This window comes from Lactuca serriola, chromosome 9 (genome assembly GCF_051521515.1).
Source record: "Lactuca serriola cultivar US96UC23 chromosome 9, Lser_US96UC23_V15, whole genome shotgun sequence".
Lineage (NCBI taxonomy): Eukaryota > Viridiplantae > Streptophyta > Magnoliopsida > Asterales > Asteraceae > Lactuca > Lactuca serriola.
In genome coordinates this window covers 32,446,157-32,463,991 of record NC_136416.1, presented here as the reverse complement: position 1 = coordinate 32,463,991, position 17,835 = coordinate 32,446,157, and the positions used below count along the sequence as shown (strand labels likewise).

The 17,835-nt window shown below is 34.3% G+C and overlaps 1 protein-coding gene across 1 annotated transcript; it reads right to left on the bottom strand.

Annotated features, from left to right (window-relative positions):
• Positions 1-3,052: 3,052 nt before the first annotated feature.
• NTT (C2H2-type zinc finger family protein) lies at positions 3,053-5,578 on the bottom strand. Its single transcript, XM_079021407.1, has 2 exons — positions 4,745-5,578; positions 3,053-3,733 (listed from the first exon to the last, which is right to left on the bottom strand). Exons 1-2 carry the CDS (start codon positions 5,426-5,428, stop codon positions 3,296-3,298), a joined length of 1,122 nt encoding a protein of 373 aa, XP_078877533.1. The 5' UTR covers positions 5,429-5,578; the 3' UTR covers positions 3,053-3,295.
• Between the last annotated feature and the right edge of the window lie 12,257 nt (positions 5,579-17,835).

Below are 17,835 nucleotides of genomic sequence, written 5' to 3'. Positions count from 1 at the left end.
TTGTATGTAAACCATTATCATTTTAAAGCTACAATATTTGTACAATTTGTATAAAATACTTAAGTTGTTAATTTAAATATAACCGTACATGATCAACTTAAATATAAATTTTAGTTTAACTTAAACAGCCCAAAGAATATTTTGTAAATATTTAAACGTGATAAATTGTATTCTCTTTCTAATAATGATTATAAGTTTGTTAACAAGGTTAAGTAAGTATCAAACATAAAATGTAATTATAAATAAACTAAATTTCAATATTAAAATAATATTTTTACTTCTACTTATAAAGTTTCGTCTTTAACTTTTAACATATCATACTTAATTTATTAGATTTCATATGTTGTGTATGTAAACCATTATCAATTTAAAGCTATAACTTTTGAAGAATTTTGGACAAAATAAGTAAATTGTTAATTTAAATATAACATTACAAAGTAAACTACAATATAAATTTCAGTTCCACTTAAAAAAAACCAAGGTATATTTTGTAAATAGTTAAAAGTAATAAATTATAGTGCTAAATACAAAAACTAAATTATAATATCAGTTTAACTAAAATATTTCTTAAAGATATTTTTATAATCGTTAAAAGTTTTCAAATAAGTAGCTTAAAATAACTTAACTAACAATAGTTAAAAATAATTTTATATAAATGATTATATTGTTGCCTTTAAAGTAAAAAAAAAAAAAATGTTTGATATTTTAAATGACTATAATGATAGAAATTAAAATGTTGAGCTAATAAATTTTAAAAAATTAATTAACAATAACAACAACTATAAATAACATTAAACCATATATTATATTTAACTTTATTCATGTGTAACTCGCGGATAGAAGTCATTCAAACGATTCAGATTATGCAGTTATAATGGATGTATATATTATCATATAATTCAAAATAATCAATATATTATATCAATTTAGTATACGAATTATTATATCAAGTTTAACAACAACGTTATTATTATTATTATTATTATTATTATTATTATTATTATTACTATTATTATTATTATTATCATTATTATACTTCAACTAATATATTTAAATTTATCTATATCTATATCTGTATATATTTATAAATGAAACATTTTTTCTTTCACCACATTCATTTGAAACTCCTATTTATTTTTCTTTTCTCCACAATCATTTGAAACTTGCATAACTTTTCAATTTATTTTTAATAATGATTATAAGTTGGTTAATAAAACTAAATAAATATCAAACCTAAAGTGTAATCATATATAAACTAAATTTCAATATTAAAAGAATATCTTTACTTCTACTTATAAAGTTATGTTTTTTAACCTTTAACATATTATATTTAATTTATTCGTTTTAATATATTGTTGGATGTAAACCATTATCATTTTAAAGCTAAAACTTTTGAACAATTTGTATAAAATACTTAAATTACAAATTTAAATATAACATTACATGATAAACATAAATATAAATTTTAGTTTAACTTAAACAACCCAAAGAATATTCTGTAAATAGTGAAAAGTGATAAATTATAGTGTCTTTTCTAATAATGATTATAAGTTGGTTAATAACGATAAATAAATATCAAACCTAAAATGTAATCATAAATAAAGTAAATTTGAATATTAAAATAATATCTTTACTTCTACTTATAAAGTTAAGTCTTTAACTTTTAATATATTATACTTCATTTTTTTAGATATAATATATTGTTGTATGTAAATCATTATCAATTTAAAGCTACAACTTTTGAACAGTTTGGACAAAAAACTTTAATTGTTAATTTGAAAATAACATTAGAGTTTCAACTTAAATATAAATTTTAGTTCCACTTAAAAAACTCAATGAATATTTTATGAATAGTTAAAGGTGATAAATTATAGCGCTAAATCCAATAACTAAATATAAATCTCAATTTAACTAAAATATTTCCTAAAAATATTTGTATAATCTTTAAAAATTTTCAAATAAGTAGCTTAAAATAACTCACAATAACAATAGTTAAAAAATACATACATATATATATATATATATATATATATATATATATATATATATAAATGCTTATATTGTTACCTTAAAAATCAAAAAACAATGTTTGGGATTATATTTAATTTTAAAACGTTAAGCAAATAAATTTTAAAAAATTAATTAAAAATAACAACAACTATAAATAACATTAAATCATATATTATATTTAATTTTATTAATGAGTAACACGCGGGTATAAATCATTCAAACGATTGGGATTATACAGTTATAATATATATATATATATATATATATATATATATATATATATATATATATATATATATATATATATATATATGTTATCATATAATTGAAAATAATCAATATATTATATCAATTTAATATACGAATTATTATATCAAATTTAACAATAACGTTATTGTTCTATTTAAAAAAAAAAAAACTTATATTTATAAAGATTTCAACTATATAGGTATTTCTACGCAACGTGTGGACATTCGTTTAGTATAAATATACTACTGTTGAATTAAAGTCGCATCTGCTTTGTACCTGGACTAAAGTTTGTATCTTCATAAAATTAGGTCTACTAGAGTGTTTCAGCACAGTGCTTTTCGGTTGAAAGTAAATAAATACTCAATGTAACCCTAACTTAATTTTTATAATATATATGAATTGATGTATAGTTTTATAATAAAGTTGTGTATATATTTGCATTAAGATATCAGGCATTTGTTATGATGAATCAAATACATTGAGATTTAAAAATACAATACACTAGTTCTGAACTCTCTGAAAAACTTTTCCATACTTTATGGGACTGTGTTTCCCGTATTGCCTTTGTCCACTGATTTTCTTGTTTCTGTTTTCCTGGAATGGTAACTATGGCCGATTTTCTGGTCCTGTTTGCTTAAAAGTTCAAGCTTATTTTCTATAATTAAACGATTATGAATTAAAATCATCATTTCAGAATCCTTTATTTGTTAAAGATGAAACAAAAACACTAAATGTGAAAGAGTAGAGAATACGAATTATCGTAGAGTTGTTTTAAAATATTACAAATATGGCGTTTATTTTTCAATGAAACCACAAACACCTTTACTAGAAAACATAATCATCATTCGGATTAATTCTTAACTTGAAAAGGAAAATGACTGAAAATAGAGATAAGCTTGCATCAAAATGAAATTTACAAAGGGATCTAATCAAGCATATACGGTTTTGGTTGAATCCTAAAAAATAGTTACAAGGTATCCAACAATATTTCCTAGGAAATGAAGAAGATTAACTGATGGATTGCTCTTACCTAGGATCATAAATTCTCATCATCATCTTGCTCAATTTCTGATGCGGGTTCATCATCTTCTTCAAATCCATTGATACCATAAGCTGCATGTCCATGGCCAAAAGCTTTAATGTGATCTTTGAGTGATCTTTTGTGCTTAAAATCCGAACCACAAATGCAGTACCAAAGCTTTCCGCAGTTCTTCTCATGTGTTCTCCAATCTCCCCTAACTGCAAAAGTTTTCCCACATTTGCGACACATGAAAGGCTTGATTCCATGTTTTCTTTTGTAATGTGTTTGGAGGGTTCTAAAGTCTTTCAGTGGCTTTGATCGTGGGTGATCAATATGATTGCGACACCCCGGTGCACAGCAATAGCACGGTAGCTTTAGCATGCCAGTAGGTTGAGTTCCCCTTAGAGATTCTGGGCCTTTCCTGTATTGAGATCCATGCCCCCACATATGCATCTACAGTATGAAACCAATCAGATAAGTTAATTCATCAAAAACAAACACACTGTAATTCAACAAATTGTACATCATATCATAATTCAACTATGTACTGCTAAAGTTTATATGCTTGGATCGCAGATTACAGTGCCTGCAGCCTTTAGTGACTAATTTTATTTTTTTCTGAACATCAATCATATTAAAAACTAGCGACCCATGAAGACCAATACTTGTGAGTAATTCAACATATTTGGGACTCAGCCAGTGTTATCTTGCTTCTTGATTGAATGAAGGCTTTTTCGAAATATCATTTAAGAGAGAGAGAGAGAGAGAGAGAGAGAGAGAGAGAGAGAGAGAGAGAGAGAGAGAGAGAGAGAGAGAGAGAGAGAGAGAGAGAGAGAGAGAGATGAAAATCTTGAAAGATGAGGTTAAAACATGTAAAAGATGTTAACTTGTGTACTATTCAAAAGCACAGATTTCCATGAATACTAAAAAGCAGAAGGCAACATTGCCTGTGTAGTTAAATCAATTAAATTTGTAGGGTACAACTGTTTCTAAGCCTGAGTTCAGTTCAATGAAATTCAGATCCCAAAATCTGCAGTCCATGCAGATTAATAGATTGTTCAAGCAATTATAGAGCACACTTCAATACCAGCTCGACACATTGAACACTCAAACGGATAGAAATTAATCAGGAGGAGATCTAACGTATTTTAAAACTCCAGTCCAGCAAAAGTGAAACAAACCCCATGTGGGCAGTCTTTTGCAAATTAAAATCATCAATATAGCTTCTTGATTGATCTCTAATCATTTTGGTTTTAGTTTAAAGAACATATATGTTCCAAAAATACTAGCACATATATATGTGAAAATCTAAATGAAGTCGAGCAAATTTAATCCTAACCAAGAGGTTGAATCAACTGTTCAATATGGAACTGGAAATAATGAAAAAGAAGGATTTTTTTTCTCGATCTAATGAACGAAGGGAACAAAAGAAGAGGTTTTTGATAATAATTATTAGGTAACAACCTGCATGTTGTTGTATCTATTGAAGGTTTTGAAGCAAACAGGACAGGAGAACTGTGTAGGGCCAATAAGGATCTGGGAGGGTGTTGGTATCCAGTACTGACCCTTGTTGAGTCTGCTGATAGGGTTATACCCAAGATTACCTTCATTTCCATCTCCCTCTTTAGTCGTATCATTGATGCTATAAGGAACCCTTATTTCAGAAGTTGTAGAAGAAGAATTTGATGAATTTGAGATTAAAGATGCAAGATCAGCAGCACTTGCGTTAGGAAGCCCTATATGCAGTGCAACAGTTACAGCTGTTTCATCATCTTCCTCATCACCACCATCAACGGCCTCCACATCCATATCTTGTTGAGTTGTACTACTGCAAGAAGGTTGATGATAATCTTCATGTTTTCTTGATGGGCTCCAGCTCAAAAGAGGGAGAGCTTCTCTGAGAGGAGGAGAAGGAGGAGGGGTTGGATGCTGATTAGGGACAGAAGTCGATGGATTGAAGTAGAAACTGTTAGTAATTCTCGTGTTAGAATATGAAGAAGATTGGACACTGCTGTAGTGGTAGCTTTGAGGGTGTTGTTCGTGAAGGTTATACTGAATATGATGCGGAAGATTTGTAGCGGAATTGTTGCAGAATTGATCGAATCTGAAGTACTGCGAGTATAGATTTGAAGAGTAAGGGTCAGTCATGGTGGTGATGAAGAACAGGATGGGAGAGAAATGGTAAGCTTATATATACATATATGGAGAGAGAGAGAGAGAGAGAGAGAGAGAGAGAGAGAGAGAGAGAGAGAGGGAGGAATGGATGGTGATGTTGATAAGGAGGAGTAATCTAGAGACTTGTTTGGTGTTTTTAACCTTTTTTCCACTGTATAAAGGGAAGCCATGTAAAGGTACATGACGCTACGTGCGGGTGAGTGTGTGGTTATGTGCTCCTTCTATGCAAGTCAATTTTATCTTCCGTGGTCAAAAAAACGATATATTGGCTTGTCCTTCACTAGGTTAAAAGTCTCTCTCTCTCTCTCTCTCTCTCTCTCTCTCTCTCTCTCTCTCTCTCTCTCTCTCTCTCTCTCTCTCTCTCTCTCTCTCTCTCTCTCTCTCTCTCTCTCTCTCTCTCTCTCTCTCTCTCTCTCTCTGTATATATATATATATATATATATATATATAGAGAGAGAGAGAGAGAGACTTTTAACCTAGTGAAGGACAAGCCAATATATATATATATATATATATATATATATATATATATATATATATATATATATATATATATATATATATATCACCCCAAAATTTTCAAACTTTAAAATACTATGGTTTTAAAAAAAATTTGCGTAATAACCCACATTTAACAAAAACCGGTCTCATAAAAAAATAAAAAATTACATCAATACAATAAATAAGAAACTTAAGAAGTTGGACTTCATTCTCTATCTATGGACTTCTAACTTTCATCTATTATCCTCTCTCCTTAACTGTAACCTGAGATACATGACATTAAAAGACATACGTAAGACAATAATGTCTCGTAAGCTACGTAGGTTTGAGACCCAAAACATTTATCACATTTACATTAAAAAAACATTTCATCTTTACAAAACATAGTTATAGACTATAAAACATTTCAAGCATTTTCAAGGAAAACTTTTTTCATACACATCATAAATATCATTTCATATCTTATCTTTTCATTTCATTTCAAAAGACATATTTCCACATTTCATTCTCTTTTATCATTAAGGGCTAATTTCGATATTAAACAATTGTCACTTTTATACTCAGGGTCTACGTCCAATAATGTAACCACTCATAAGTCTAGACCAAGATGGAAAGAACAAATCAATCTACCAAGGTATCATTTTCATTAGGATATCGCGAAGGGAGGCGCCACCATGATAGATTCCTCTAGTGCCTCTTATTAGGTATCATGGCACTGACAGTTTTCTTTTCATTACTTTCTGATTCTTGTCATTACTTTTAGTTTTTTTTTCATTATTTTCCATTTCTCGTCATTACTTTCCAAGTTTTACACATTTCATATGTTAGTATCAAAATACTCATTTCAAAAGTAAAGCATCTGTATTTCAAACACCTTTTCAGAACATTCGATCTTCGAAAATGTTCTTTACTTTCAAAAATATTATTTCCTTCATGGCATTCTTTCAAATTATCTTTTCCAAAAACATTTGACACTTTCATTTAAAAACATTTCATATATCAAACATTAGTGGTTTATTATCATAAAACCATTTTGCCATGTACCCCAAAGTAGAAAAATGCCAACACGTACTCACCTCAATCATACATAGGTTAGCTAGTGCTCTTCTAGTTCCTTTCCCGTACAACAATCCTCTTCAAACACTACCTACACCATATATGAAAATAAGTCATTAAAATGACCAAAATACCCCTAAAAGGTTCAAATACTAAATTTTATTGCTTCACACTATTCCTCCTGAAAAAATATGAAAGTAGGCGAAAACCGCGTGTAAAACCATGTTCGTATGTAAAAGTTATGAAGAAAACAAGTATCTTCACAATTAGAGATTTCCACGGCCGTGGAAATTAAGGCATGCATTTCCACGGGCCGTGTTTTCATGCCTGGACACACCCAAGACTCGATTTTTCTCAAAATAACACCCTACTTTGCATAATTATTAAATACCCTTTTCCAAATCCCTTTGTACCATTTATTTAGGTCCTCACAGGCTCACACATTATTAGGAGGTGTTATCCCATCCAAGCACACTCCACTTAATCCATTAAGTGCTCATTGAAACCATTAAGGATATGATGATCCTTAAGTTCAAATGAAGTCTAACTAGTCCAATTTGCAATTATACATTCTAAAATTCACATAGTTTGTTCCTAACTCATTGAACACTCATATGAAAGTTAACAAGTACATGAAACCACATTTAATCTCATTGTAAATACATAAACTAACCACGGAATCCTCAATTCCATTTCATGTTTCCCAAATAGCCTTTTAGGCTAAAACACTCACTAGAACCACTTTAGATCAAGAGATCATTCATGTTTATGTTCCAATTCCATCTCTAAAGTGTCAATTCATATCCATGAATTTCATTTACCTCTTAGATGTCAATTAACATGTAGTTATCCCCAGATTTCCCAAAATGCACTTATGGCCAATTATTTCATACATTCATCTAAAGAACATTCATGCCTTTATGGTTTTGTATCCATATCATTCAAAAAGTATATATCCATTCCTGAATATGAACTTCCTTTACTAATCCAATACTTCAAGTACAATGGATTCCATTGATTTCATCATGTTATCTCCAAATCCATTTTAATCCAAGCTTATACATGATTCTATAATCATGGATGAGTTTGAGCACTCCAATTAGATTTATTGTTGTCAAACATCATCTAGGTCATAGAATCTAATCCAATTTCATTGTCAACTGCAATAACCCCATTCAAACCGACAGGCAGAGTGAGAGAACCATTCAAACCCTAAAAGACATGCTGAGAGCGTGTGTTATCGACTTTGGTAAATCGTGGGATACCCATTTGCCATTGGTTGAATTCTCTTACAACAACGGTTGTCATACCAGTATCAAGGTTGTACCGTTTGAAGCCCTCTATGGTCGTAAGTGCATATCCCCTCTATGTTGGGCTGAGGCGGGTGACACGTAACTAGCTAAGGGACAAGTCCCCGATAGCACTCTCACAGGCCCAGAAATCATCCGAGAAACCACCGAAAAGATCGTGCAAATCCAAGAACGACTAAAGGCTTCAAGAGATAGACAAAAGAGCTACACCGACAGAAGACGAAAACCTTTGGAGTTCCAGGTTGGTGACTGCGTTCTATTGAATGTCTCACCCAGGAAAGGAATGATACGCTTGGGAAAGCATGGAAAGCTAAATCCGAGATACATTGGGCCATTCGAGATCCTCGCTAGGATCGGCCCTGTAGCTTACAAACTCTGTTTACCCTCAAGAACTTAACAACGTACATCCTGTCTTCCATGTGTCAAACCTCAAAAAGTTTCTATCCGACGAGACTCTTGTAATCCCACTCAATGAAATTGAGGTCAATGAGAGTCTTAACTTTGTGGAAGAGCTAGTTGAAATAATGGATGGGGAAGTCAAACGAACGAAACAAATTCGCATCCCGATAGTTAAGGATCGTTGGAATGTCAAGTGGGGACCTGAATTCACTTGGGAGCGCGAAGATCAGATGAAACAGAAGTATCGGCATCTCTTTCCCTAGTCTGTAATTGTATTCGTTTTAGAATTTCGAGACGAAATTCCCTCTATCGGGGGGATGATGTGACAACCCGAACCATTTTCAGTCAACAAAAGTTAAATCCCGTTAAATAAAAATTTCAAATTTTATAAATCTTGTCAAACTTGTAAGGGTTGAAAACAACTTAGATTATATAGATTAAAATTATATAAGTTTCAGGATTAAAATCATTCGAAAAATCAAGTTTTTCATCGAAAATCAGCCAAGTCTCGTGCATTCCGGTGTTTACGGCAATAAACTGTTCACGGGTGGGTGGACCCCACCACCGACCATGAACCCAGCCTATATATATATATATATATATATATATATATATATATATATATATATATATATATATATATATATGTGTGTGTGTGTGTGTGTGTGTGTGTGTTTGTGTGTGTGTGTTCTTACCCTCATTTCTACTTTTCTGGCCGAAAACACTACTTTCTCTCCCTAAAACCATCAACCAAAAACTCAAGTTTTCTCTTCATCTATCACCGAATCCACCTTGGATCTTGTTTTGGAGCATCAAACATTCACCATTTCATCAAATCAAACATTCTTCATTCTTAAGTTCACGGCCGTAAACCCTTCAAATCTTCAAATCTTCAAGGGTCAAAATAAGTTCACGGCCGCAAACCATTCAAGGGTCGTAAACCTTTCAAGGGCAGAAAACCGTTCACGGCCGAGAAAAGTTCACAGCCGAGAACAGTTCACGGCCGAAAACCCTTCATGGCCTCAATCAATCCTTAACCGTGAATCTTGGCTGTAAACCCACTTTTCCTCCTCGATCGAGTCTCGGTAACATTCCTTAACCAAAAGCAAGTGCTTTTCTAACACTTTAACTAATGCAATCGCTAATTTAAATATAAATATGTGTTTAATTATTATTAGGATTTCGTTAACTTCACGTACAACAACCTGAGGGTCCTCATTTCCAGTCTCGTTGTCCGACACATACACGCATCCAACTATGAGTTCATACCCCTAGGCTTTTACTATTTTAACGTTTTCATGGGGAATACAATCCGAACACAAATAGTTTTTGTGAACTTATACACAGAATTACAACAGGATTTTAAACTTATGCAATTGATGCCACCAAAAGATCACCACATTTTACAAAGTATTTAGACATTTTATCTCTTTCGTAACATGCTGAACATAAGGGAAGTTTTCAACTCACAACTATAATTTCATAGTTTTCAGAACAATACATGTCAGTACTTAACACACATGCAAACAATAATATGTATAGTTTGGGATTTCAATACATAGTTTTACCATCTCAAGATTATACATTAACAATCATATAAACTATGACAGATATAGTTTATGGTATACATTACTATTTCTAAATACAAGAGTACCATACTAAATAATTATTTAAGTATAATTATTTTTACTCTACAAGACATACATATAGATTCAAGTACAAGTGAACATTACATTACATGTAAACTACTTAATACAGGGTTGTGAGACATCACTTCAATTGTACCTTTGGGGTGCGGGATAAATCCTATCATAGTATAACCAGAGTCTCCTGGAGGGAGAGCGTGAGATTTGTGAATAGATCTATTCGGGATTGACTATCCCACACCTGAACTACTAGCTACAGATAGGTAGGCATGCCTGGGGTTACAAATGTCATAACGTTCGACGCCTGAAGAACGTTGTAGAGGTCACTAGTTCATATCAAGCATGGTTATACAAACTCACAATAGTATAAACTAACCTTTGATTACGGGGTTTCATTCTTTATTAGTTTTATTTTAATTAATAGAACTACTACACATTATATTGGAGGATTTCTAGGGGATAAAATACATGGTTTTATTTTAATTAATAAACTACTATACATACTGGTGCTATCCAAGGTTTTTATACAGAACATGCTATACATACCAGTGCTATCTAGGGTTTTTGTACAGAACATGTTATACATACTGGTGTTAACCAGGATTTTCATACAATACATTACTTAAATTACTGTTGGTAGTCAGGGGTTTCATACATGTACTTTCATATACAAAAACAGAATTCAATAACGAACTTATAATTGGTCTTAGGGTTTAAGACTACCTTTTTATTAAAGAAAATATTGGATTTTCTTGGGAACATACAAACATTTCACAGATTCACCAATAGGTTTTCATTACAAAAACATGCTTATGAACTCACCAGCTTAATGCTGATACTCTTTCAAAATGTCTTGTATTCTCAGGAAATCAGTAGACAGGTACTCCCGCAAGTTTTTGAGAAGACGGAGCGTATATAGTCGCGTCTTTTATATTTTTCTATACGTTTGATGTATATAAAAATGAATCAAACTAATGTAAATACCTTATATATATTCAATATAATGGTTGTGTTTACATTGATTACTATGATGCAATTATTGTGATACTATACATGACGTCCTCCACCCCCGAACGTTTCCGCCGTCTCGGTTTGGGGGTGTGACAGATTGGTATCAGAGCTATTGTTTATAATGAACTAAGTATACCGAATCTTACATGGTATACAACTATAAACATTAAAGCGGCCGAAGCGCTCTGAAACTAAAAGTATACTTTTAAAATTTAAGTATTTTACAAGAAGTATACTAGTATGCATACATACTAGAAGCTGTAACATAGTAAGAACTACATAAAAGTATTTAGGACGAGTCGAGCACTACGGTTAAACCTCAATAGTTATGTAATCATATGTGGGGCCAATATAACCGTATCAACTATATTTGTCCGAGATATGACCAACATACGTTTGGGAGTGACTGTGGTGTTGCGACAAGTCTAAAACTCACCAAATCCGATACTAATGAAGCACATAGTTAAAATACTATAGGAGTATTCTATAACTCTATGACATTGCACAGAGTCGTTACAAGTAGTACTAATCCTCACAAATGAAAGACTGCAATTCCTTGCTCGAAAATATCCGAATCGTGATCATTATAGAAGGCTTATCGTCATTTTCCCCTTGTATCTTTTAGAGAAAGATGCCTCCCAGGAAGAGACCTAACAGAAATAACAACAACCCTCTGACGGATCCACTGCCACCACCTCCTCAGTTCGATCCTGTTATGTTCCAAGCAGCAGTTACAGCCGTTGTGGCTGTCGTAATGCCGCAAATCATTTTTAGCGGCACTAGAGGATCGGGAAGTGGTACCCATCCCCTTAATCTTGATGGTAGTCAGGGACACCCAAAGGAGTGTTCCTACAAAGACTTTATGAACGCAAAACCCAAATCCTTTGATGGCAATGGAGGTGTCATTGCCCTAACTCGTTGGTTCAAGAAGATCGAATCAATTTTCAAGATCGGTGCGTGCCCCGAGGCAAACACGGTGAAGTTTGACGCCTTCACCTTCACTGATAGAGCACTGACTTGGTGGAATAGCTGAGTCAAATCCCTAACTCTTCCGGTAGCCAATGCCATGGGTTGGGATAATTTGAAAGAAATAATGCTTGTGGAGTATTGCGAAGGGGCGAGATGCAAAAGTTGGAGCACGAGCTCTGGAACCTGAAGATGAAGGGTTCTGACATTGATGCATACACTGCTAGGTTCAACGACCCGACCCTTCTGTGTCCTAGGATGGTCACCCCGGAAAGCAAGAAAATTGAGAGGTACATATGGGTATTGACACCCCCAACTCATGGAAACAGCTTGGCTGCTAAACCTCACATTTGACAACGCCAAGTGTCTGGCGCAGACTCTGGTAGATCACGGGGTTGATCCTGAACCCGTAGCAGCCGCCCATGAACCACCAAAGGCGAGTGGTGAGAAGAAAAAGTCCTGGAACAAGCGCAAGGGCAAGTCTTCGTAGGAGCCTTCCAAGAAACAAGAAGTAGTGGCAGTTCATTCCGCTACCACTCCTACTGATGTTCTTGTAACTCAAGCACCTGCCAGTAGATATGTTGGTAACCTTCCAAGGTGTGATAAGTGTAACTTCCATCATCACGGTTCCTTCTGTGACATGCAATGCAACAGCTATGGCAAAAAGGGATACACAGCCCGTTTCTGCAAGACACAAGTCCAACCAACCAATCAGGCTCCTGGAGTTGGAGTTGGTCAAGCTTGATATGGCTATAGTGAAATCGGACATTACAAGAGGATTTGCCCAAAAGAGACAACTGCAGGCAATACAGGGAAGGTTCTAGCTATGGTCCAGGAGGAAGTAGTCGTTGATCCCACCGTAGTTACAGGTACGTTCCTCCTCGACAACTCTTATGCATACATTCTTTTCGATAGTGGTGCGGAGAGGAGCTTTGTTAGTCATGCATTTAAACATCTACTCAAGCATAAATCCCAACATTTAACTGAAACATTCATCGTCGAGATGGCTAACGGAAAGAAGGAGATCACTAACGACATATTCATAGGTTGTACCCTTATCCTAAACGACCATTCTTTTCCAATCGACCTTATTCCAGTTTCAATAAAAAGCTTTGTTCTCATCATCGGCGTGGATTGGTTGAGCCCCAATCGTGCTGATATCCTTTGTTATGAAAAAGCCATTCGTCTTAATCTGCCATCTGGCGAAACCCTCATTATCTATGGTGATAAACTCAGTTCAAACCTTCGTATCATTTCGTGCATCAAAGCCCAAAAATATATGTGAAAGGAGTGTCATGCGTTCCTAGCCCATGTTGTTAACGAAAAACAGGAAGTTAAAGACCTCAAGAGCATCCCCGAAGTCTGTAGTTTTCCTGATGTCTTCCCCATAGATCTTCCCGAAATTCCTCCCGAGCGCCAAGTCGAGTTCCGAATCAAATTAATCCTCGGAGCTACCCCCGTAGCCAAATCCCCTAACCATCTAGCGCCAGCAGAAATGCAAGAGTTATCCAGCCAGCTCAATGAACTACTCAACAAGGGATTCATCAAACCAAGTTCCTCACCCTGGGGAGCCCCGGTCTTATTTGTGAACAAGAAGGATGGGTCCTTTCGAATGTGCATAGATTATCGCGAACTGAACAAGCTCACTATCAAGAATCGTTACCCTCTTCCCCGAATCGACGACCTCTTCGATCAACTTCAAGGAGCTACCTATTTCTCAAAGATAGACTTGAGATCAGGGTACCATCAATTACGAGTCCATGAGGGTGATGTTCCTAAGAAAGCTTTCCGAACCTGGTATGGGACCTGACATCAAGTCTCGTGCATTCCGCTGTTTACGGTCGCAAGCTGTTCACGGCCGTAAACCGTTCATGGCTGGGTGGACCCCACAACCGACTGTGAACCCAGCATATATATATATATATATATATATATATATATATATGAGGGTAAGAACAAACACACACACACACTATATATATATATATATATATATATATATATATATAGTGTGTGTGTGTGTGTGTGTTTGTTCTTACCCTCATATCCACTTTTTGGCCGAAAACACTACTTTCTCTCTTTAAAACCATCAACCGAAAACTCAAATTTTCTCTTCATCTATCACCCAATCCACCTTGGATCTTGTTTTGGAGCATCAAACATTCACCATTTCAGCAAATCAAACATTATTCATTCTTGAGTTCACGGCCGTAAACCCTTCAAATCTTCAAATCTTCAAGGGCCGAAATCAGTTCACGACCGCAAACCATTCAAGGGTCGTAAACCCTTCAAGGGTAGAAAACCGTTCAGGGCCGAGAATAGTTCACGACCGCAATCAATCCTGAACCATGAATCTTGGCTATAAACCCACTTTTCCTCCTCGATTGAGTCTCGGTAACATTCCTTAACCAAAAATAAGTGTTTTTCAAACACTTTAACTAATGGATTCGCTAATTTAAATATAAATATGTGTTTAATTGTTATTAGGATTCCGTTAACTTCGGGTACAACAACTGGAGGGTCCTCATTTCAAGTCTCGTTGTTCGGCACATACATGCATCCAACTGTGAGTTCATACCCCTACGCTTTTATTATTTTAACGTTTTCAAGGGGAATACAAGTCAAACACAGAACTACAACAGGATTTTAAACGTATGCAATTGATATCACCAAAAGATCACCATATTTTATAAAGTATTTATACATTTTATCCCTTTTGTAACGTGCTGAGCATAAGGGAAGTTTTCAACTCACAACTATAATTTCATAGTTTTCAGAACAATACGGTATAGTTTGGGATTTCAATACACAGTTTTACCATCTCAGGATTATACATTAACAATCACATAAACCATGACAAATATGGTTTATGGTATACATTACTATTTCTAAATACAAGAGTACCATACTAAATAATTATTTAAGTGTAATTATTTTTACTCTACAAGACATACTTATAGATTAAAGTACAAGTGAACATTACATTACATGTAAACTACTTAATACAAGGTTGTGAGACATCACTTCAATTGTACCCTTCGGGGTGCGGGCTAAATCCTATCATAGTATAACCAGAGTCTCCTAGAGGGAGAGCGTGAAATTTGTGAATAGATCTATTCAGGATTGACTATCCCACAACTGAACTACTAGCTACAGTTAGGTAGGCATGCCAGGGGTGACAAATGTCATAACGTCCGATGCGTGAAGAACGTTGTAGAAGTCACTAGTTCATATCAAGCATGGTTATACGAACTCACAACAGTATAAACTAACCTTTGATTACGGGATTCTTTCTTTCTTAGTTTTATTTTAATTAATAGAACTACTACACATTATACTGGAGGATTTCCAAGGGATAAAATACATGGTTTTATTTTAATTAATAAACTGCTATACATATTGGTGCTATCCAGGGTTTTTATACAGATAATGCTATATATACTGGTGTTATCCAGGGTTTTTATACAGAACATGCTATACATACTGGTGTTAACCAGGATTTTCATACAATACATTACTTACATTACTGGTGGTAGCCAGAGGTTTCATACAAGTACTTCCATACACAAAAACATAATTCAATAACGAACTTACAATTGGTCTTAGGGTTTAAGACTACCTTTTTATTAAAGAAAATATTCGATTTTCTTGGGAACATACTAACATTTCACAGACTCACCAACATGTTTTCATTACAAAAACATGCTTATGAACTCACCATCTTAATGATGATACTCTTTCAAAATCGCTTGTATTCTCAGGAAATCAGTAGACAGGTACTCCCGCAGGCTTTTGAGAAGACGGAGCGTATAGAGTTGCGTCTTTTATATTTTTCTATACTTTTGATGTATATAAATGAATTAAACGGATGTTAATACCTTATATATATTCAATGTAATGGTTGTGTTTACTTTGATTACTATGATGCAATTATTGTGATACTATATATGACTCCTCCACCCCTGAACGTTTCAGCCGTTTCGGTTTGGGGGTGTGACATCCCCAAAACTTGGATTCGAAATATGTTGTTAGAGGATGAGAAATTATACCTCTCAAGCTTGATGTCGCTTCATATGTTAAGTTCTTAGCTTGATTCCTCAACAAACAATCTAAATCTTCCTTTTCTTCATAAAAATTCCTATTTCCCTCTTCCCTTGTCTCAATCACGTTTTTCACAAGCAAATGGGAGATAAGACCCATTAACTAGCTTTGAACTTTCCTAACTTGCCAATTTTGGTCCCTCCTTGCAAAAGGTCTTTCAAAATAACTCCAAAATAACTTAGAAGCTTTAATTAATCTCCAAAATGGTCCCTCTCCAAGATAGTATTCACTAAGCGTTGGCTTACAGTTTTGGGTTATGTTTCAGGTACTTCAGATGACTGCGGGAAGGCAAAAGGGTGACCGTACACATCCACATGTTCTGTCTTATGATTTTGGGAGACTCTGATGTTGAAAATGTTTTGAAAACTATGTTTGTAAACAATTTGTGAATTTGGGTTGGTTTTAAAAAGTTTAAAATTGCCATGATTTTTATGGATGTTACAAGTTGGTATCAGAGTCTTACTTTGAGTGAATTGGAGTAACACCCGTGTGAATCCAGTCTCACACTAAGGAAATACAGAGGGTTTTAAAAAATAATTTTCAAAATTAATCAAGGGAGGATGTGATGTGTATGATCAGCCTGAGACAGTAAGTAGACCCCAAATTACAACACTGTTATTTGATATGTTATGGCATGATAGAAAAAGAGCATGCTAGTTGTAGGATAGGGATCTTCATGAATTGCATGATATAATTGTCTGATATATGATGCGTTGCTTCATATGGAGTTTTCTTGCTAATTGTTGTAGGACCCTTTTGGGTGTGAATTAACTACTAATGGAATACGTTAAGCCACATGCTGCAAGGGTTGAATAATGTTAGATTGAAGGATTTGATCCTATTACGCAGCTCTTGTCTGAGTGTAACCGTCTTAGGGTTGAATCTTTTAATCTAAGATTATTTAAGTTATGGTGCATGTGATTGTGTTCATGCAGTGGTTAGCTGGCACCAACGGGGATCGTTCGGCTGTTGATGGCAGGGTGAGATGTGGATCCTAGGATAGCCTAGGGAGTTTGTAGTGCTCATGTTGCATTGTCTTGCAAGCTATAGGGGTACCATTATGATGGGTATGGATGTAGCAGGTCAGATTTGGAATGACTAGTCACCCTCGAGAAAGAGTGAGTATAGGATGTATGTGTATCTTAGTTGTTGAAATTTTTTTGGGTAGTTGTGATGATCCTTGAAACAAATATGGGTAAGTGTGGAATGTAGTATGGGCCCGTACTATTGAAAGCACAAAACCCGTACGCGTAGAAAGGATGTCACAAACCCCGAGGGGTACTCTCGTCATGTGGTTGTAGCAATATGTGTGGTGATATTTCTGATGCTTTTGATTCATTTTCAGTATGGAGTTAATGAGGGGATTAGGTTCGGGATCAGGAGTTGATGG